At 38.4% G+C, this 21,991-nt stretch overlaps 1 protein-coding gene across 1 annotated transcript in view; it reads right to left on the bottom strand.

The window, feature by feature from the left end:
• cse1l (CSE1 chromosome segregation 1-like (yeast)) overlaps window positions 1-21,991 on the bottom strand; it is a 267,035-nt gene that overhangs the window by 162,537 nt on the left and 82,507 nt on the right. Inside the window, exons 3-4 of the mRNA XM_051932995.1 lie at window positions 16,532-16,674; window positions 1,636-1,737 (exon numbers count right to left, since the gene is read on the bottom strand). Coding sequence (XP_051788955.1) covers window positions 1,636-1,737; window positions 16,532-16,674 — 245 coding nt within the window. The remainder of the gene's footprint in view (window positions 1-1,635; window positions 1,738-16,531; window positions 16,675-21,991) is intronic.

The following is a 21,991-nucleotide window of genomic DNA, read 5'->3' as shown; positions in this document are numbered from 1 at the left end:
CCAAATCTCCAAATCCATTTGCAGAAATGCAGCCCCAAACGTTTAAGGAACCTCCACCATGCTTCACTGTTGCCTGTAGACGCTCATTATTGTACCGCTCTCCAGCCCTTCAACGAACAAACTGCCTTCTGCTACAGCCAAACATTTCAAATTTTGACTCATCAGTCCACAGCACCTGCTGCCATTTATCTGCAACCCAGTTCCTATGTTTTCGTGCATACTTGAGTCGCTTGGCCTTGTTTCCACGTTGGAGGTTTGGCTTTTTGGCTGCAACTCTTCCATGAAGACCACTTCTGGCCAGACTTCTCCGGACAGTAGATGGGTGTACCTGGGTCCCACTGGTTTCTGACAGCTCTGAGCTGACGGCACTGCTGGACATCTTCCGATTTCGAAGGGTAATAAGCTTGATGTGTCTTTCATCTGCTGCACTAAGTTTCCTTGGCCGACCACTGCGTCTACGATCCTCAACGTTGCCCGTTTCTTTGTGCTTCTTCAAAAGAGCTTGAACAGCACATCTTGAAACCCCAGTCTGCTTTGAAATCTTTGTCTGGGAGAGACCTTGCTGATGCAGTATAACTACCTTGTGTCTTGTTGCTGTGCTCAATCTTGCCATGACATGAAACTGTCTTCCACAACCTCACCTTGGTAGCAGAGTTTGGCTGTTCCTCACCCAGTTTTAAGCCTCCTACACAGCTGTTTCTGTTTCAGTTAAAGACTGTTTCAACCTTTGTGTGGCATTGATGATCATTAGCACCTGTTTGGTATAATTGGTTGATCATACACCGGAGTATAATCCTACAAAATCTCTTGACTTTGTGCAAGTGTACCTATAAGAATTGATGCTGGTTTGAAGGCAAAAGGTAGTAACACCAAATATTGATTTGATTTAGATTTTTCTTTTGTTCGCTCACTTTGTATTTTGTAAATTGATTACAATAAACAATCATTATTTATGTTTCTGAAAGCATTCTTTGTTTACAGCATTTTCTCACACCTGCCTAAAACTTTTGCACAGTACTGTACTTATTTAAATCTTCTAAAGTAATATGTCATGTTTTTAAGAACTTTTTCCTTTGAGTCTGGTGAAAGGTGCCACTTATCATGGACAAAAAGACATCTGCGATTAGCGGTCACTTAAGGACAAAAAAGCTCTGTGTGTGGATTTTAATCGAATGATGTGGCTTTTGTATTCTCTCTCTCTCTTTTACAGGGGGAAGAGGACTGATGGCATGATATGAACAATACAATCCACAGATTCCAAAACCAGCAGTGAAGGATACTTGCACATACACATCAATCAATGTTCTTCTGTAAGCTAATACTACAGCTGCACAGTTTTAAGTATACCAGTAATTATATGTTTGCATGTACATTATGTACAAAGGCTAGTTAGGTGAAAATTAAAATTACAAAGACTAGTTTCATTTTTATTTTCTCATTTTTGTTAAGTTCCAGTTTGACATTTTTTCCACTGTTTAGTTTGATGCATTCCTACTGCTTTGATGAAAACTATTAAAAACAAAGAAAAGAAAAAAAAGTCAGCCGTGGATGTATGAGCATCCTTCAATGCTCACAATATACAAATACACACCATGAGTTGTTTTACTTACAAAGCTCAGCTAGCTTGGAACTTACTTGTTTCTGAATCTGCTCTTGGCTACTAAGCATCAAATGTACAATGTTGGCTTTAATAGCTGTTCGATCTGGATCACAGATCTTGTTTGGTTCATCTTCAACCTGGGAAAAACGAAAACGAAAAGAAAAAAGAGCTTTAAGTATCTATACACATAAGGCTACTGGTGTTGTCAGCACTGTGATTTGACAACTGAAGCACCAACAAAGTGTCTAGTAAGTTTAGGAATTACTGGTGCTCTTGAAAAAAAGTAAAAAGAATAGAAAAGCATGATAAAAATTTGACCACAAAACAGAAGTTACTGGCTATTATTTTAGTACAATTATTTCAAAACAGTAAAATATTTTATACCGCTGTGTTAATTCGGCAGATCAGTATGCTGCTGCTGAAGAATGTGAATTTCCCATTGGGATTAATAAAGTATCTATCTATATATCTAATTAGGATGTGAACTGCAGAAGGCAAATTAATATCATCCAAATAACCATTGCAGCAATTCATTTCTGCTCCAGAATGATTTTCCACACAATACACTAAAGATGCAAGTCTTAGACAATACATGCATCCAAATGAAGAGTATTTTAATTTCTGACAGTAGTTATGAGAATTATGAGCAAATGATGAGCCAAGGAGTCTACATTTTAAGAAGCAAACATAAAGACAGTTCTTCTGCAAGACTGATGGAGTGACACAAAATTTTAAGCCAAACTGGGGAGAGGTGTTGGGGGAATCATACAAATTCCCTGTTGGACAAAATTTTGTAAATTACATTTTTAACAAAAATGCACGGTCATTAAATAAAGGCTAACACTCTACATATCCATAGGAATACATTAGGAACTGACAAGCAGCGTGATGTTCATGCAGTGATATGAGATTTAGATACTCTGGAAAATGACGGGTTCTGTAAAAAATGCATGTGTGGACAAATTTTAAGTGTATATTGTAGTTCTGCTTGGCTTTCAGCTTTGCAAACCTGAGAGATTAGATTCCAGGTAGCCCAGCTTTATATGCAGGGTGGATGATTACATGCAACTTTTTACAGCAACACTTGTTTGTAAAGTGCTGTTGCACATGACTGGCAAGCACTCTTCAAAACAGGATATTAACACAATTTGCATCTTGGAAGAGAACAGTCTAGAAAACAGACTATTTTTTAAAGAACATGCTATGCTGTTGAAACTGACTTTCAATGTACACAAACTATTTTATGGAAAAAACTTAAATAGTGCATTAATACTGTATTCTTTAATTTTGATTTCATATCTAATTTAGACCCCACCAATTAGTTTCTCTGTTAAAAACATCAGTTTCACCTTTAGGGTTGTTTTAAAGTGCAAAATGTCCATTACAGTGTCATACACATTTAGTAGTACAAAGGAACCTCATAATTCATTCCAGAAACGTGCTCACAGTCCAAAGCACTCGTATATCAAAGTGAATTTCCCCATAAGAAATAATGGAAACTCAGATGATTTGTTCCACAACCCAAAACTATTCATATAAAAATGATTAATAAAGTAAAAATACATAAATTAACCTGCACTTTACCTTTGAAAAGAATCATGGCTGGTGTGAATGAGTTTCTAAACTCTTGTGGGATTCCACCCAACAGGATGACACGCGGAAGAGCGTCCCAAAGCAATCGCAGTCTCCCAGCGCTGTAGCAGTTCGTCGTAAAAGAGAATCCGAAAAGATCGCGGACATGCTATAAGCGCCTGCCATCGGTGATACAAGGAACATTATAAATGCGCAGGGCACAGTATTACTTGGTCACGACCCTGCCTGACTGCTGTGTCTGTGTATAGGAGAGTGGCAGATCCTGCTACAATAAATAACCTTGCTGTTGCTGTTTCAAGCTGAATAAAGCTGGTGTTGCTAAAGTACAGAGACTCGGCTTCATGTTTTGGGGTGCAAGACGGGGACTCGCACGTCACAGCACACACACACACAGTCACAATGCTGTAGTAAACAGTATACGCTCATACAGATGTTGACTATATGAGTGAGGCACACCGACTCAGATGGAGAATAGGAAACGATTGCCCACAATCCCGCAGCAAGAGAGAGAACAACCATCAGCTCAGTTGTGATCACATGACGCTCAGCAGACAAAGCGTATACATACTACTCGTATTGCAAGACCTCGCTCGTTTATCAAGTCAAAATGTATTAAAAATTTTAGCTCGTCTTGCAAAACACTCGTAAACCAAGTTACTCGCAAACAAACAGAGGTTCCACTGTAATGTGAATTCACTATTTGTGATATACAATTTATGGCATTAGGAATGTGTAATACACCAACTTACTCTCCAAAGAGGGACAGAGAAGTCTAGGGTCACAGCACAGGGTCAGATATTTGTACAACGCCCCTGGAGTAATTACAAGTTAAGGACCTTGTTCAAGAGCCTAATGCTGTAGCATTCCATCCTGCATTGCTAAGATTTGAAGTGGCAACCTTCTAGACACCAGCACAAATCGTTCAGTCCACCTCCAGTGATTTATGTACACAGCCCTTGCCCTTACTGCCCCAGATGCTTTACAGCTAAAGCTACTGTTTCTTTGAGTTTCTCCACAATTTGACCATACTGCTCACGTGTGTGTGTGTGCGCATGCATATCCATTAACCAAATACGGCAAAGGGAGGGCGAGTATATTGTCAAGAGTGGGTAATTTCCATGAAGACATGAGCGTCAAATATTTCTGCATGTCTTTTGTGCTATGATGTAATCAGAATATAAGTAATGCCACTGTGCTCTGTACAAAAATTTTATAAATCCACTCACATGTATAGGCCAAATTTAGCACACAGAGGCTCATTATTTAGAATTGCTAGGCAAGTATTAGAAAGGGACAACTATTAAAATGGGCATTGTACTATTTCTGTATGTTAGAGATGAAATTAAATCCTCTCCTTGCCTTGTTTGGAATGGCAAGATTTACCTAAGTGGGGCCAGCACGTGGAGAAAACAGTATAAAAGACTTGGACAGCAGCCAAGCAGTGCCGTGCCCACATTGCTACACAGTTTTAAAAAAAAAAAAACAAAAAAACAAAAAACAAACTCTGCACAGCATGTGGCTGCCTTGTACGTTATTGTTTTGATGTGTTCCCCTCACAACCAGCAAGTTAGGGATAAACAAGGCTTTGGATGGTGGTTACAGGAGTCGGGAGCACTATAAGTAGCTGTCTTTAAATGCAATACCAAAGTGAAGAATGTACCTTAAGAATTGGCCGTTTTGCTTGTATCCTATTGTGTTTGATTAGGAAAACACTACATAGACATTCACCAGGCTTTCAGAGTTTGTAGTTTGCCTGCCCAGAACTTAAAACCGGTTATCATGGGCATCCAAGACTATGGTAGGTATATTTAAGCAATCATATTTAGTAATTTGTTGCATATCCTTTGTATGCAACGAATGCTTGAAGTCTGCGATTCATACATATCACCAGATGCTGGGGATCTTCTCTGGTGATGAAATGCGAAGCCTCTAATGCAGCCATCTTCAGCTACTGCATGTTTCGGGGGTTTGTCCCTTGAAGTTTTCTCTTATGCACATGGAAGGCATGCTCATTTGGATTTAAATCGGGTGAATGACTTGGTTATTCAAGAATATTTCATTTTTTTAGTTTTGAAAAAAACTCCTGTGTTGCCTTAGCTGTATGTTTGGAATCATTATCTTGTTGCGGGATAAAACAACATTCAATGAGTCTGGAGGCATTTACTGGAACTTTGAGCAGGTAAGAGGTTTGTATGCACCTTAGAATTTATTGTGCAATTGCCGTCAGCAGTTCCATCATTAATGAAGATAAGTGTGCTAGTCTCTGTGGTAGCCATATAGGCCCAAAGCCATAACACCCCCAAACACAATGTTTAACAGATGAGGTGATATATTTAGGATCTTAGGCAGTTCCTTTTTGTCTCCCCACTTTGCTCTTGCCATCACTCTGATACATGTTCATCTTTGTCTCCTTTGTCCACAAGACCCTTTTCCAGAATTCTGCAGGCTCTTATAAGTACAGTGGACTGCAATTCGTTCCAAAACTGGTTGCAACCCGATTTGGTCGTGACCTGAAGTAATTTCCCCCCATAGTATTGTATGTAAATACAATTAATCCGGTTCGGACCATACGAACTGTATGTAAATATATATATAATATATATATATATATATATTATATATATATATATACACGAAAATAGTTAATTATACCATAGAATGCACAGTGTAATAGTAAACTAAATGTAAAAACATTGAACAACACTGAGAAAATCTTGAACAGAGAAAACGAACATTGCAAGAGTTCACGTTATAGCCTTACAAACCGATCGCTGTAAACACTTTTTTTTTTTTTTTTTAAATAATGAGTTTTAAGCACAGGGAAAAAAAATGAACATTTAAAAAATCCGTAATTTCTACAAAAACTAACCATAAACAACCAAGAAAACTAACCTTGCATGAGTCGAGTTCTGGCATGAAGGAAGTGAGGAGGAACTGGGTGGAGAGGAGATTACAGTTTTGAGGTAATGTCTGATGATGCGGGTTCGCTGCATGCTCCCATCTCCCTTCCGGGAGCCCTTAAACCCGTCACCGTCGGTAATGTTACCGATGAGCACGACAGTGAGGCACTACAATGGAGCAATCAGATGGTGCAAAAAGTGCCAAGTGCTTTTATTAAAATCAACAAAACAATCATCAAAAACAAAGTCCACATTAAATAAAGTGCAGTGCTTTCAGAATCCTTCAATAAATAAATGATCCCATAAAAACTGAAGTGAAGTGGAGGTTAAATTCCAATAGAAAAAAGTCTTCATTAAATACGAGGTTAAAACAATGCTTGAAGCAGTCTCTTTAAAAACAAGCTCAGTGCATTCTTTAACTGCCTTCTCGGCCTTACGCGGCCAGTCGTTCTTCTTCTGGTCACTCCAGCTCCTTAATCGATCAGCTGGAGCGACTGCTTCCTTCTGCCCCACCGAGGTGTTGGCCAAAACACCCCTGCTTGTGCTCACTGTCCAGCTGCCTGCAAGCACGCGCTCGCTCCAATAGAAAAAAAGTCTTCATTAAATACAACGAGGTTAAAACAATGCTTGAAGCAGTCTCTTTAAAACCAAACCCGGTGCATTCTTTGCTGTAGCAATCAACCACCATGCCCCCTCGCTAAGTTGCAAGCGCATAGATTATTTATTTAAAACTGGCCTCTTGACATGAGCTGTGGACTCGCTATACCACAAAGTCCCTCTGAGCGATGCACGTCTGACCGAGAACAATGTACTGTACAGGGAGAGACTAAACACGTGCGTAAATCACCGGCGCGTACGAAGCAGAAGGGAAACTGGCTTGTTCGTCACCTGAGTGTGTGGTCGTGAACAGATGCAAAAGTTTGGCGAACTTTTTGGTCATAACCCAATTTGTATGTGTTCAGAGACGTTTGTGACCTGAGGTTCCATGGTACTTTTTTGCAATTTAATTTGGCCATCCTGTTTTTGTGGCTAACTAGTGATCTGCACCTTCCAGTGTGGCCTCTGGATTTCTATTCATCAAGTCTTCCGCAGATATAGTAGACCCCCGCGAAGTCATGGTTCAGGGTTTGCGGACTCCGTCGTTCGCGGATTTTTCCTTAAAACCTAACTATTAATTGTTAGCAGAAAGCGCAAATATCCTCTGTAGTTTATGGCTTTTTTCGTGGCAATTCTGTGGTGTAGAGAGAACAGGAAGCAACCGCTGAGGGAAACGCGGGTTGGGATAGTGAAAGTAGCCAATCCGAGAGCGTTATTCATTTCTCCTTGCTGCGGATTGACTGCTGCCCTGTGACGAGTCTCCAGGTGAATGGGTTTACCACTGATGAGGGAAACGCGGTTTGGGATGGTGAAAGTAGCCAATCAGAGCATTATTTATTTCTCCTTGATGCTGATTGACTGCTGCCCTGTGATGCGTCTCCAGCTGAATGTCCTCGTGTTTTCCACTTTGTTATTGCATTCATTTTGTTATTCTTAAACGCACAAGATGACGCCGAAACGCTGTGCACCTTCCAAGGAGAAGGTTGAATTACTGGATTTGCTGCGGGAACTAAAAAGTTATGTTGCAGTAGCATGCCACTATGGCATTAATGAAAGCACTGCACGCTACATGAAGAACGAAGCAGCGATCTGGAGTACCGTACCTGAAAGTTTCTGTGATAGTGCCAAAAAAGGTAACGACCGTAAGGAATAAAAATATCGTCAGGATGGAATCTGCTTTGGCATGGTGGATCACCGACTGCAGGAACCCTTGGATGGTAACATCATCCGTGAGAAAGCACGGAAATTGTACCAGCAGTTCACTACATAAGACAATGTAGCAACTTCCCATCACAAGGTTCCTGAAACCTATAAACAAAAGCCAGCACAAAACCCCACCAGAAGAAGACCCGTCCAAAGATACAACTCCTCCTGAAGCGCCTGAAGAAGAGGCGCCACCAGAGGAGTTTTAAATCCACTGTACTGCACAGCTACTTCATCATCATCATCATCATCAATATCATTCATCATTGGTGAGTACCTGTACATTTCACTGTATTTGAATTGAAATTATTATGCATTTACTCTACTGTATGTATAGCGGTAACATCAGTATTTTACATTCTAGCACCGTGGAAGACATAGCAGTACAGTACTGTACAGTATACGGGTTTAACTTTACATTCTGTTTTTAGGTAATAAGGTAAATTTTTAGGTAATGTATTAATGTATTATGCTGAGTTTGCAACAAAATTAAAGTGCTTTGGGGGCATACTGTATTTAGGATTGAAACTATAAAAAGAAGAATTTAAAAGGCATTTTTAACCACATCCAAAAGTCACGGTTTTTCACAATTTGCGGGTGTTCTAGGAACATAACCCCCACGAATTTTGGGGGTGTACTGTAGTAGTCTCATGACACACACACACACACACACCTGTCACATGAAGACCATTTCTGATCTGTCAGACAGGCACCTGGGACTTTTTCTTTACCATAGTGAGGATTCTTTTGTTCTTAGCAGTGGAGATTCTCCTTGGCCAACCAATCCCTTTCAGATTACCGAGCTCACAAGTGCATTCTCGCCACTTAAGACTCCAAACAGTTGATTTACATAATCCTAAGGTTTTACCAATATCTTAATGGTTTTATTCTTGTTTTTCAGACTCCTAATGGCTTCCTTGACTTTCATTGGCACAGCTCTTGTCCTCATGTTGAACAATGGCAATTAAGATTCCAAAGGGTAGAAGCAAGCGTAGGTATGTTATGCCTGCACTAATGAGGCAATGAAACACTCCTAAATAATATAAACGTCTGTGACACCATTTATCCCAAATGGTTATGGCGCCCCAAAATGGGGAAACCATTTATAAAAAGAGTGCTTTCATTTCCATATGGTGTGACTGAAATGTATGTAAATACCCTTGCATTGAAGTCTGCAATGTACACTTTAATCATATTTGAATTGTTTGATTTGTAATTTTAAACTGTGGAGCAAAGGGGGTAAATTAAGGTAAAATGCGTATTTGTTTTAAACATTATGGCGGGCACTGTAATGTACAGTATGTGCTATTATATAGTACATTAATGTGTTCTTTCCTTATTTACTAAGAGAAAAGAACACTGTACAGCTGGGGTAGTCAATTATGACTTAAGGAGGTCCAGATAGAGAAAATTTCCCTCATGTACAGGTCCGCAGCAACATCATATTTAAGTTGCATTATAATTTAGTTATACATTAGTTAATTTATATATATTGAAGTAGCATTGCCATTGTATCAACATCTGCAGTGTGAAGTCCATGACTCAAATCAAACAAAGAAAGCTATAATTCAATGCCATTTCAGCAATATTTATTTTCATTGCATCTCTGGAATCTGGAGGGCTACATACAATAATAATAATAAAAAAAAAAAAGCAAGTAAAAGCAAGGTAAACTTGACATTCACCTGAGAATTATAAACAAGTACTTTCATTTTCAAAAAAAAAAAAAAAGACTTGGCCTCATAAAAGAGTTTTTAATATGTACACAACTGAACAAGCTTAACCAGTAACAGTAAATCTGAACATCTTTAAATAACTGAACGTATCTTCCCCTTTTTCTTACCCTCATATCCCAGTGCCTACTTTCTCTTGTTCTGCGAGAGAAGAAAGATTTTAAATCTGGGCTGGAATGATGTCAGTGGCATCCTCATGCATTTGTGAAGATTCTCATCACTGAGCCTTGAGCGATACTTATTATGTTCATGGTGGAGAAAGCTGTCTCACAACTGTATGTGGAGCCAAAAATGGTCAACATGTACAGGGCCACCTTCCTCAGGCTTTGGGAAAGCTACCTCTGGGACCTTTTTAAACCAGAAGGTGGCAGGGTCAGTTCCTCCAAAACACTGTTTCAGAGCCACATTTCCCTAGAGATCAATCAGTTCCATCTCGAGAGGCCCAGGATTTGCCCACTTGAAGAGTTGTGTGGCTTCTTTTGAGAACCCCCTGACATCTGTGATCAGGATTAGATTCTGCATGAACAGGGTGAGCCACTGTCCAAGACTGAAGATACTGAAGTGGTTGCTTAAGTTAACAATATGCTTGTCAACAAAGTCAGAAAAAGCAGATACATTCCTCTCACCCTGGACCTGCTCCTTCAGTGTAGGAAAGTGTGCCCAGTCTCCATGCAGGTCTTCCTTGAACACCCGAATTAGAATTGTTTAACAAGAAAGATTTGCTTTGCTTTTTATATTAAGTTGATATGTTTAATATTTGTAATGGTATTCTAATGTTATTAATGAAGAGGCTGCGCAGGAATGTAAATAAAATTTAGCAGGTGTGGTGCATATCTTAAGTTTCCTCTGGAATGTGCAGACAGCTGCCATCAGGTCACACGCAGAATTGTCCTTCCACTGAAACTTTAAATTAAATTGATTGAGGTGTGGCGATATCCACCAAAAAAAGACAATGCCCATTTTCTAATTAAAAAAAAAAGAAAAAAAAGAAGAATAAACAGGGTTGCCTTTGGGCTCTTCAGATGTGCTAGGAAATCTGATTTCCTCTCTGATGGAACAGAAGCACTCCAACACTTTGCCTTTACTGAGCCATCTCATGTTATTATGCAGCAGGAGGTCATCAGCATTTGCATCCACTTCTCTGCGCAATTCCCTGAGCATGCGATGTTGGAGAGAAGAGGATGTATGCAGAAGGTTTATCATATTCATCATGGTGTCCATCACCATCTCATCAGACAGGCTGGAGCACAGTACAAACTGATGAATGATGCAATGGTAACAGATGAGCTTGGGATTATCCTCTTTCATTCTTGCCACAGCTCCTCTCTCCCTCCCTACCATGGTAGAGGCTCCATCCATGGTTATGGAAGTCACTTGTTTTAGCCCAGTTCCCTTCTTCATTAACAGCTCCTTTATGGCCAGGTAGTTGTCCTCTCCACTTTTATTGGTCTTAAGAGGTGACACACCCAACAGGTCTTCACAAAACTCAATCTTCTCTATGTTGAAAAATCTGACTAACAGCTGAGCACTATCAGACACATCAGTGAATTCATCTACAGCTAAGCCTATGCATGGGTTCATGCAGCTGTTCTAACATATCTCTGGCTAATATCTCACTTTTCTTTGTGGCTGTTGATACAAACAGAGGTATTCGTTTTATTTTTTCACAAAGCTCCTCTTTGTTTTCCCTCAAAAAGGGTATCAGCTACTGCACTCAGGCACTCCTTGACAATGCCTCCATCACTGAATGGTTTTTTGCGACGTTCCAAAAGCCACGCAACTCTGAAGGAACACTTGTTAGTAAGTTGTTGGCCAGTAAATGAATGAGTTAAAATCTTCATTGACCGATCGTAGATGGCTTTAAGATTACTTATTTTTTGTAGCCTAACTGGCGAGTTTAGTAGGTAACTTCTGTCAAATGTAATTTTGTGCTTAGTTTCATAGTGACGTTTCACATTCTCACTTTTAAACCAATGCCACCGTCTCAGAGCAGATGAGACACAGCGGTTTCAAGCTTCTTACGGGAAATATGAACATAAATGCGGATTAAAAGCCCGGTTTTCAGTGTCAACCTAGAAAAAGCCATGGCACACGGACTCACAATTTCGCAGTTTTTCTCGCTCTGTCTTCTGGTGCCTTTATATTTTTCTCTCTGTCACTGCCGCTGCCACAAGAGTGCCAGCTGTTTTCATGCAGAATGCAGGTTTTCCATGCCTCTATTCAGTGAGGGCCCGCCCTACTCTGTCTGTGATTGGCTGACATTCTTGCCTTCACCTTGACCAATCAGTCTTCATGCTTAAACCCAACAACTTGAACCCACAAAGACAACAAGCACTGGCCAATCAGAGACACATAGGAGGTCCGTTTCACTGAGTAGCGGTGTAGAAACTCTGTCAGAAAAGAAAGTTGCCGGTAAAAATGCAATCTCTGCCAAAACTAAAAAAACTCGATGATACGTCTGTTCCGGGTCTGGGTCCGTACAGAACAGAGTCTGGGTCGGCATCCAGACCACGGCCCGCCTATTAGTGACCTGTTATTTCAAATGCATTGCGATCCTAAAAAAGTGCACAAATTTATATATATAAAAAAAAAAAAAAAAAAAAAAAAAAGCCTAATGAACAGTGTGGCATGCCAGACGGTTAGACTCTTACCCGTCAAAAGGGAAAAAGGCAGCCAGTTCAGAGTGAAGATGCATGAGGACAGCAATCCTCTTTGAAGACGAACAGGATGAATGATACCTGACTGAGGCTAACACTGGGAACTGATCACTGTCCTTTCTTAAAGGTACAAGGACCTTTAACACTAGAATTACCAGAGTCTACGAAAAAACTCGTAGATCCGGCCCACCTTAAAACCATTCGCAGCTCTCTTTTGTCTTCTAAATGTGCCGATTAAGACGAGCCAGCAAGCAGCCGGCTATTCCATCCCCAACCGTCGCAGAGCGTTCACTAAGTTTTCCCAGCTCTTGCCTTGTTTGATTATCTGGGAGTGACTGAGTTTTAGTGTGGAAATAATAGATCGCTATTTGAAACACACACAGTTCATGTGTGTTCCATTTCTACAGCAATCTGTGTAAACACATTTTTAAAACAAACGTTTTTCATATTTTAGTAGTAAATGACAAAATGTAGGCATAAACTATATAATGTATGAAGCCTGAAGTCCAAAGATCAAGTAAAAAACACTTCCACAAAAGGTTCAAGACTGATACAATAGCTTCCGTGGCGTAGCGGTAAGATTTGCTGACTTGTAATTGAGAGTCCCCCGGTTCGATCCCCACTCACTCCTATATTTGCCGTTTTCAGTAGTGAGCTCCTCTTTTTGTTAATATTATACAGTACACACATACATTTGGTTTGTGTCTGTAACACACGGTGTGCATTTATAGGACTTGTAAAAGTTACCGTTTTTTTTTTTTTTACTTTTATTCTCTCTAAATCACGATCACGATACATACTATCCCCCCCCCACCAGGGATCTGACGCTGTTATTTTTTATTTGAAATGGAATAACTGGAGATGTGAGTGGTGTTTTGAGACAATGGAACTGGACATTCTCTCATCTGGAGGGATAAAAGCTGACACACAAACGCTGGCGAATCTGCCTTCTTCGTATCTCACCGTCACTTGATTTTTTTTTATTCGGTTTTATTGAGTGTTCCTGCTCATGCTGAATTAGAGTGCACCTTATGGTGAATGATGCCAAAACAACAAAAAAACACAGACGTAGGTATATATGATATTTGGAATTCTTCGTTTTATGACCTGTATAGTACATTTCGGAAAACTTTGTGGCACGGATGCAACATTATTCATATTATTCATATTCATTCGCATAACATCTTGCGTTTTGTAATCAGTGAATGCGTATTTTTTTTTTCCCCGATCTTGTTGCTGTATGCTGTTTCTTTTGTATACTCCAGGACATGCAGAGGATAGAATAGTACAGAGCAGTAAGTTCAGCGTTATATGCAATAATCAGATTCAAATGTTAACTGTTCACACACACGCAAGGATAGTCTTTCCTACATTTACAACATGTGTACCTGTTACAATGTACACACTTCTCTCTATGCTGTGGTTCCTATTACACACCTGAAAGAAAGACAATATATTTGAAAACGTCATCGCACTAATGCAATATTATTTGAAAACGAACAGCGTCAGATCGGGTGTGGATTTATGTTGCCGCTATTACTGAAAGAAAAAAAGATCAACATATGCGTTGATCCAGCAGAACTGAATAAGCTCACGCGCTGTAGCATCCCCACCCCCGATCTGACTCTAACAGCGCAAGTACAGACGCAAACCAAGTGTGATCAAGATTTCCCGGTTCGATCTCACTCACTCCTATATTTGCCGTTTTCAGCACTGAATAAGCTCACACGCTCTAACACTGCCCCCCCCCCCCCCCAAAAGAGCAGCTTACTACTGAAAACGGACATAAAATTTATAAATTGGTATGCACTGTAAATCGTTAAGTTTAAAATGTCGATCGCGGTTATTTCTGTTAATTCATGCTTTTTACTTAAGAGTCAGAACAGGAGCTTGTTCAGCTTCTGATCTGACTCAAACAGCGCCAGTATAACTTCACACCCAACCTGACGCTGTTCGTTTTCAAATAATATTGCATTACTTCGACGATGTTTTCTGATTGGTACTATTCGCGTCATAAAATGATTTCTTCACATATATTTGTCTCTTTTTTAAAATGTGCGTTGTAGCATGCAGCAACTGGCCACCTGCATGTTCTTGCGCACACTGAATAAGACAGCGCTATATGCAATCATCAGATTCAAATGTTAACAGTTATATAGCACGGAATGGAAATCAGCAGTTCTTAGCATTGCACCACGCAAGCTGTCATATCAACCGCCTACTGTAACTTGCTTTCTTTTTTTCTTCGGTTATATTCTTGAATAAAAGTGCACTTGTTTTATTATACTTTTACATGGGGTAGGGAAGGATCCTGAACACGACTGAGACAATGAAAAGTGAATTAAAAAAAAAAAAACAAAACAAAGCTAACCTTTGCAAATATCATAAAGTACATTTGATTTCAGTCTGTAACAGCCGGTGTATCTTTTTATTCTAAAATAGTAAAAATAAGAACACTTCACATCTCATAAGGGAGTCATGCAGGATCGAACTCATGACCTTCTGATTGCCAGTCAGCAACTGATACTGTTGCGCCACAGCGGCAATCATAGTAAATAGGTGTCAATGTCCCACACTAAGGCGGCTTTTTTTTTTGTACTTTTTGTGAAAGTGTTTCTTTGATATTTGGACTTCAGGCTTCATACATTATATAGTTTATGCCTACATTTTGTCATTTGTTACTAGAATATAAAAAACGTTTCTGTTTTGACAATGTGTTTACACAGATTACTGCAGAAACGCAACACACATGAAATGCGTGTGTTCCAAATAGCGATTTATTATTTCCATTCTAAAACTCCACTCACTCCCAGATAATCAATCAAGGCATGAGCTGGGAAAAGCTCGTTTACGTTCTAAGTCGGTGGGGGGATGGAATAGCTGGCTGCTGGCAGCATGCCTTTATCAGTACAAAAAGACGCTGGCAGAGAGGAGAGAACGGTTTTAAGAAGCGATTTAAGGTGGGCCGGATCTACGAGTTTTTTCGTAGGCTCTGGTAATTCTAGTGTTAAAAAGCTGCTTAAGTTAATGTGTCAGTACACCACGCATCCTCTTCTGTCCTCATGAGTCTTCACACACTTCCTTTACCACGTCCTGGTCTAATCATCCCACCAGTCATGAAGTTCATCACAGCTTTTTTTAAGCTCCTGTAGCAGACCCCATCTGCAGTCTGCCCTTAAACCTGAGAAGACTTGCCTGCCTCTCTCACAGGCCGAGTCAATACCCTAAGTTAAAAGTAATCAAATAATATGTTCTACTTTATATTAAATGGCAATTTTGAGAAACAAGGAGGTTTGCTTAAATGTGTGATATTACTGTATCATATTGTACTTTACATTTGTCCTCTCCTCCAAGTGTGCCCAAACTCAATTGCATCCCCATTGCGGGGCCATATATATTCTGGAAAAATAAAAAATACATTTTGCACAACCTTGTCAATAATGAATATCTGTCTGTACAGGGCACATCAGTTGCATCTGAAAGAATTTTCTTCTACAACTAGCAATACAGTCACTGTCACCAGATCCTGTCTTAACCTACAACATGTTGGCAAATTAGCATTTTTAAAGAAGATCTTTATTATAAAGACATCAGTAGTGTGCAAATACAATTACAAACTGTTGATAACAATTAAATTAAAACATTGAAGACATTCATTATACTGATATCACAAATTGAAATGGTTGGAAATTCTGAACTTTTCCAAATAATAGAGTTAATTATTACAAACAAGTTTTACTTTGTGTCTCACGATATTGTATCATGATGATCCAAAGCCTAGCAATAAACAGTCATAATGAAGAGTGACAGAAAAACATGAAATGTGTCATTTAAAAATTGCTTTATTAACCTTACTGTCACCATTTAGATATTCATTGGGAGGTTCATAGCAATCATGCATATCTGGAAGTGGGCAAAATGCCTATAGAATGTTTTCAACATACTGTAGAATTCAAGTTATGAAAAATAAACGCTTCTGGAGGCAAAAGGGCATTGTACCCAGTATTTGACAGGAGTTAATGTGCAATACGAAATAAGCATGTTACACATATTAAACTGAGGTGCAACTGTGAAAGCTAAAAAACTGGTTTACTACTTTTATTAAGAGCAAAGCAAGTGTACTAATCCTACTTCATCAAACCTTTCTCAAAATCACTGTAAATACAAAATACCCATAAAAGGAATTAGGAAATAATAGTTAACAACTTAGTCTCTCCATGTTAAAATTCAATTAAACAGAATACTTACTATTCTCCAATTTCGTTTAATGTAGTTTTTGAAAGTAACAGCAGCACAGACTCTTATAACATTGTCCTGGGACTTCTCAAGCAGTGTCAGGAGCAAGATTGGGTAATTCTGACTGCATTCCACAGACTCAAGGAATTTTTCAGCTGAAAAACAGAAAAACATTATAAAGCATTACGAGAAGGTAAAGATTCAAACACCCACAACAGTTTAAGTGCCAATAGTAGTTGGGAAACCTGTTGTCCTTTTCCCTAGAAATTAAAGTGTTGTCACACTTTCATCCTCCCTGTTGTAAACTGGCCATAGCTTAAAGATAATATTGTCCTAACGGTAAGGATTCCTTTATGTTAGTCATTTTGGATCTGTTTAATATGACTGGGTTTTTAAACTAGTTTAAAATCATTATTTGAATGCAGTATGTTATTACTATTTTGTAAAGAGTGTAATTGTATTTTACTGGTGAAAATGTTAGTGTTAATAAACTGAATTTAATTGACGTGAATTTAACTCTATTCAGCTGCAACACAGAAAATGAAAACCTAGTGCAAATAGGAATCACTGAGTAACATGCCAATTAAAAGTTGCAAAATATAAAAAACAAGAGAAAACTCCACAGGGATCATGAAAGCTCAAAAGCAACAGTGAAATAAGCATATAAAATGCAAGAGATTATGCTGGTATTTCAGTTGTAAAAGAATATTCAAGGAAAAGGTCAAGTGTATACTGACCAACAAGAGTTACGGCAAGTAAAATAGTCGCTGAAATAGCAAATATCTTAATTTCACATTCTTCTGACCAGCAGCTACAGTGACTAGGGAGACAACCCCGGTTCTGAAATTGGAGAAAAAAGTGCTACAAGGTTTAAAAGTCCTACAATCTAAAACTGCCAAGACTAAATTTATCCTATAGTGAATGCAAATATAAACCTTTGACACATACTTAAACTTCACAAAGGGGGAAATCTTTATGGATTAGAATCTTGGAAATGTATTCCAACTATAATAAAATGATAAATCAAATACTTTGTTATTTTTCATATCCATGGTTAAATGATTTTATCCCAAAAACTGTCCAAATATGAACCATTTTTTATAAATAATGAGCCTGTTCTTGCAATATAAAATACACACACTGACATTGGTGCAAACACAAAGAGAAAGCCTTATAAATTGCTGAATACATCAAGCCAAGAATATTCTCAAGTATTGCATGCCTCAATATTTCACAGTGATTGACAAATAGTTTAACATTTTTAGCTGACAGAATTCTAGCAATGCGCCTTACCCTAAAAATGTTATGCTAAAAATAACTGATGTATTCGGGGAAATCTGAAAGGCAAAATAGTTTTAATTATTTGCTTTGTCAGAAGTGTAACTTTTCTTTCTCATGGGAATATATATAACCTTGAACTTGTGATAATGAATTAGTAACATTTTCTATGTTCTGAGAAACGGTCCACATTGCAAGAACAGACAAACTGGCCTGTAAAAATTGCATGCAGGAACACATTTGGTGAGAGGCAAGAGGGAGTATATGTTGCAGTTGCCACACATTCCCGAATCACCAAAAATAACGTTTTATCTTTAAAAGTTATACAGCTTTCAATGTTGTTTAACCAAACCATTTCCAAATAGAAGATCCAACATTTCCTTTTCTAAACTGTTGTTTTTAGGACTAACACTTTTTGTGCCATCACTGTAACCACCACAAATGGGCGACATGAGGAGTCAACGTAGTCACACTTAGAACGATGGATATTTTGAAGATTGACTTAAAGGAAAATTAATGTATTGAAAATTACAGTCTTGGCTTTTGGTTCTTCTTCTTGCTCCCGTTAGGGGTTGCCACAGCGGATCACCTCTTTCTGTCCTCTGCATCTTGCTCGGTTACATCCATCACCTGCATGTCCTCTCTCAGCACATTCATAAACCTTCTCTTAGGCCTTCTTTTCCTCTTGCCTGGCAGCTCTATCCTTAACATCTTTATATCTAGTATTAATTTTAAGCCATGTTCTTCATTTACTGGACAGAATATCTGAATAAATTTAGAATATGCACATGCTAAGATAAATCAGGTAATTCATAATATTAATTAACTATATGCTGAAATTTCTTTATTATAAGCCACGAGCCATTTACACTGGCAAGATCCCTATCTCTGTCACATATTAAAGTTCAAGCCCTGTATTGTATACTTGTATTTATGAATGTCAAGGTTTACTTAAATGATAGTTTGGTAACTACTGGACAGATATACTAGTATGTTAAAGCAAGCTGTTTATATTGTATATCATACATTGCATTAGAGATAAAGACAAAATATTGTTCACTTCAATAAAAAGACATCTAAATGGGATTTCTGTTTCTGCTGTGGTATCAGTGAAAATTTCACTGGTTATAGTATGACAAATGCCCCATGTCCAATCCCCTACCCCATTTTCAATAAATTCCAAAGAAAACAAGCAGTTTATTACAAATATTAGGAAAACTAATACAATGGGTAGGTGAATTGATTGATGGCAGAGCCATGTAACAAACAGAATACTAGCTTTACAATGCAAGTAATGTTTAAAAAGTACAGACAGGACAGCTGCATTTAATGATCTGAGGTCTTATATAATTTCCACAAATTGTTCACATTAAGATTAAATAAGAATACAGGAATTATAATTATATATGCAATTCAAAAGATGCTAAGGTTGTAAAGTGTATGCTGACACATTCAATAATCAGAACTCCAACCTTCGAGTATTTTGAGGAATTATAATAGGGCACATAGGCAATCCTAAAACTACTCATACAGGCAGTTCACTGTGCAAAAAAAAAAAAAAAAAAAGGTAACAGAAGGAAAATAAAAAAAAAAATACTGTATATATCCAAAATGTGCATCCAGAGAATGATGCAAAATAAGGATGGAAGAGAAGACAAAGGACACTTGCTAAAAAGGACACTAGTAAACAAAAACTACAAAGAGAGACAGAGATAGATAGAGATAGATACTATTATACCAGGAGAAAACAAATGTGACATTCAGCTAAAGCTCACTTCCATGAAGCATAGTACTTTACACCTTGGGATTTGGAAGACCACCTGTAAAAAGTGTCCTGGTCAGCACAAAGTCAAGAGAGAGTTGTATTACAGACACAGGCAAAGTACATGCATTTACACCAGCAATATTCTGTACATCTCGACAGCCCTATGTACTGTAATATGTTCTGAATATTCACGACACAGGCTGCATTAAAAAGGTCCAGGATCCAAGTCTGGCTTGTGGTCCTTGAATTTGACACCACTGCTCTAGAGGTTATTCTACAAAAAATTTATTATAATTATCGGTTCTGAAAGTCCTTTATAAAGCAGAGATCTTTGATCGTCACCTAAAATTACAACACCAAATGCAGTTTTTGCTCTCATGTAATTCTTCTTACGGTAACCACACAAGTTGTATCATATTAAAACACTGGCACTTTTAGTGTTGATTTTAACAAACAATTATTGCATGGGGAAGCATTTTCGATTTCTAAAATCATCTACGTTATACCCATCTAGTTTAAATGAGGACTTGACCTTGCTTGCTTCCTTTGACAAGTCAATGTCAGTTTCCTCAATTTTCATTACTGTGCTGAGGGGATTTCCTTCTTCCTATTCCCAATATATCAACAAGCTTGGGTGAATTTATACTAACTTATACATATTTTAACCAGTATTTCTGGTGATTAATTGTATATGTGACAAAATAGTTTATTTTCTGTATATTTTCCTGAAGGGTTATGAAGAATAGGACAAAAAAAAAAAAAAAAAAAAAAAAAAAAAAAACATTTCCTTCAGTTTATTTTGAAAGGTGCTCCGCTAGGTAAGCAACTTTTGATTTTTGATTGAACAAAATCAGTACTTTCACACTATTACTTAAAATTATTTCTGGATTAGCACTCGGGCAAATACCCAAGATTCACCCATGTTATTCAATGACATAATAAAATATATGATGCATAACACCTTTGGATTACTCATTCTCCTTGGGCCATATCAGTATTTTCAATTACTTAGTACATAGGTCTATTCATGACCACACTACACGCTGTCTCAGGAAAGTGAACCGTATCAGGCGGGACCCCAGCCACCCTGCACTGTCACTTTTCACCCTCCTCCCATCTGGGAAGCGACTAAAGTCCACTCAGACGTGCACCTCCAGGTTCAGGAACAGTTTCTACCCAACTGCAATCAGACTCATGAACAATCAGTAACCTTGTGTCACCTCCTCTGCTACCTACACATATACTTCTGCCACTGTCTCTATTTACTCCTAGGATTCTGGTTTTATTTATTTATATTCATTTATTTATTGTGTGTGTTTTTTTTTTTTTGTCTATGTTCACTGTCTGCGGGGGCAAATGCAAGCAAGCATTTCATTGTACTTGTACAATGACAATAAAGAATTAAAATGAATTGAATATTCTTTTTAATAGAAGCCCTGATGAAGACGGTTTTTTCGAAACATGTTGACTGAAATTTGAACAAGCTGAATTTTATAGAGCCACTCACTGCATCATTTGCAACTAATCAGTATCAAGTCCTATGAAGGACTAGTCTCTACAATATTATCCTCCTATTCATTTCAGCCTATAGCTTTACCTTCACCTAGTGCATTTGTGTGGCTTTGACGGCACACTCCTAATCGTTCTCCATTATGGTCTTGCACTTAATAATCATGCCTATTCATTAGGGCTGGGCAATATGGACTTGTATTGACATTGCAATTATTTAGATCAAAACTGCGATATTCAATATTATCTCTCTTTCTCTATATAATGTATATCTATATCTACAGTATATCTATATCTCTATATATCTATATCTATATATACAGTAATCCCTCGCTACTTCGCGGTTCACTTTTCGCGGATTCACGACTTCACGGGTTTTTAAATACAAGTGATTGCCCGCCTATCACGGAAGTTATGTTCCAGACCCATCAGCAACAGGAGAAAATCCGCGATATAGAAAGACCATATAAATAAACATTTTTATAGTTTAAGCCTTAAAATACCCATCCCACATGCTTTAAACACATGTAAACTTATAAAACACACTTTGTTAACACATATGATATGTGGATGTCGGGCTAAGGATATGAGTAACATCTCACTATTATAAAACATTTTAACTTCACGCAAGACAAGACAGTGAGACAGGAAAATTGGTGATGTACAGGCTTTTAAATTATTGACAGGCAGAGCGACAAGCAGCACAAAGCCAGCACAAAGTCCACTTCTCCTTAGCGTTCATTCAGCTCCCCACCCCCTTGACAATGCGAACTGTGCCTCCAGGGAGGGGGGTTTGAGCGAACGTGCGTTCAGCCCTCACACACGCACACACACACACACTCCTCCTTCTTCCGAACGCGCAGAGCGACAAGCAGGCATTTTGGCAGAAGCAGCACAAAGTCCATTTCTGCTCAGCGCGA

The sequence above is a fragment of the Erpetoichthys calabaricus genome, chromosome 10 (assembly GCF_900747795.2).
Source record: "Erpetoichthys calabaricus chromosome 10, fErpCal1.3, whole genome shotgun sequence".
Taxonomy (NCBI): Eukaryota; Metazoa; Chordata; class Cladistia; order Polypteriformes; family Polypteridae; genus Erpetoichthys; species Erpetoichthys calabaricus.
This window is presented reverse-complemented; position numbering and strand designations above follow the sequence as displayed.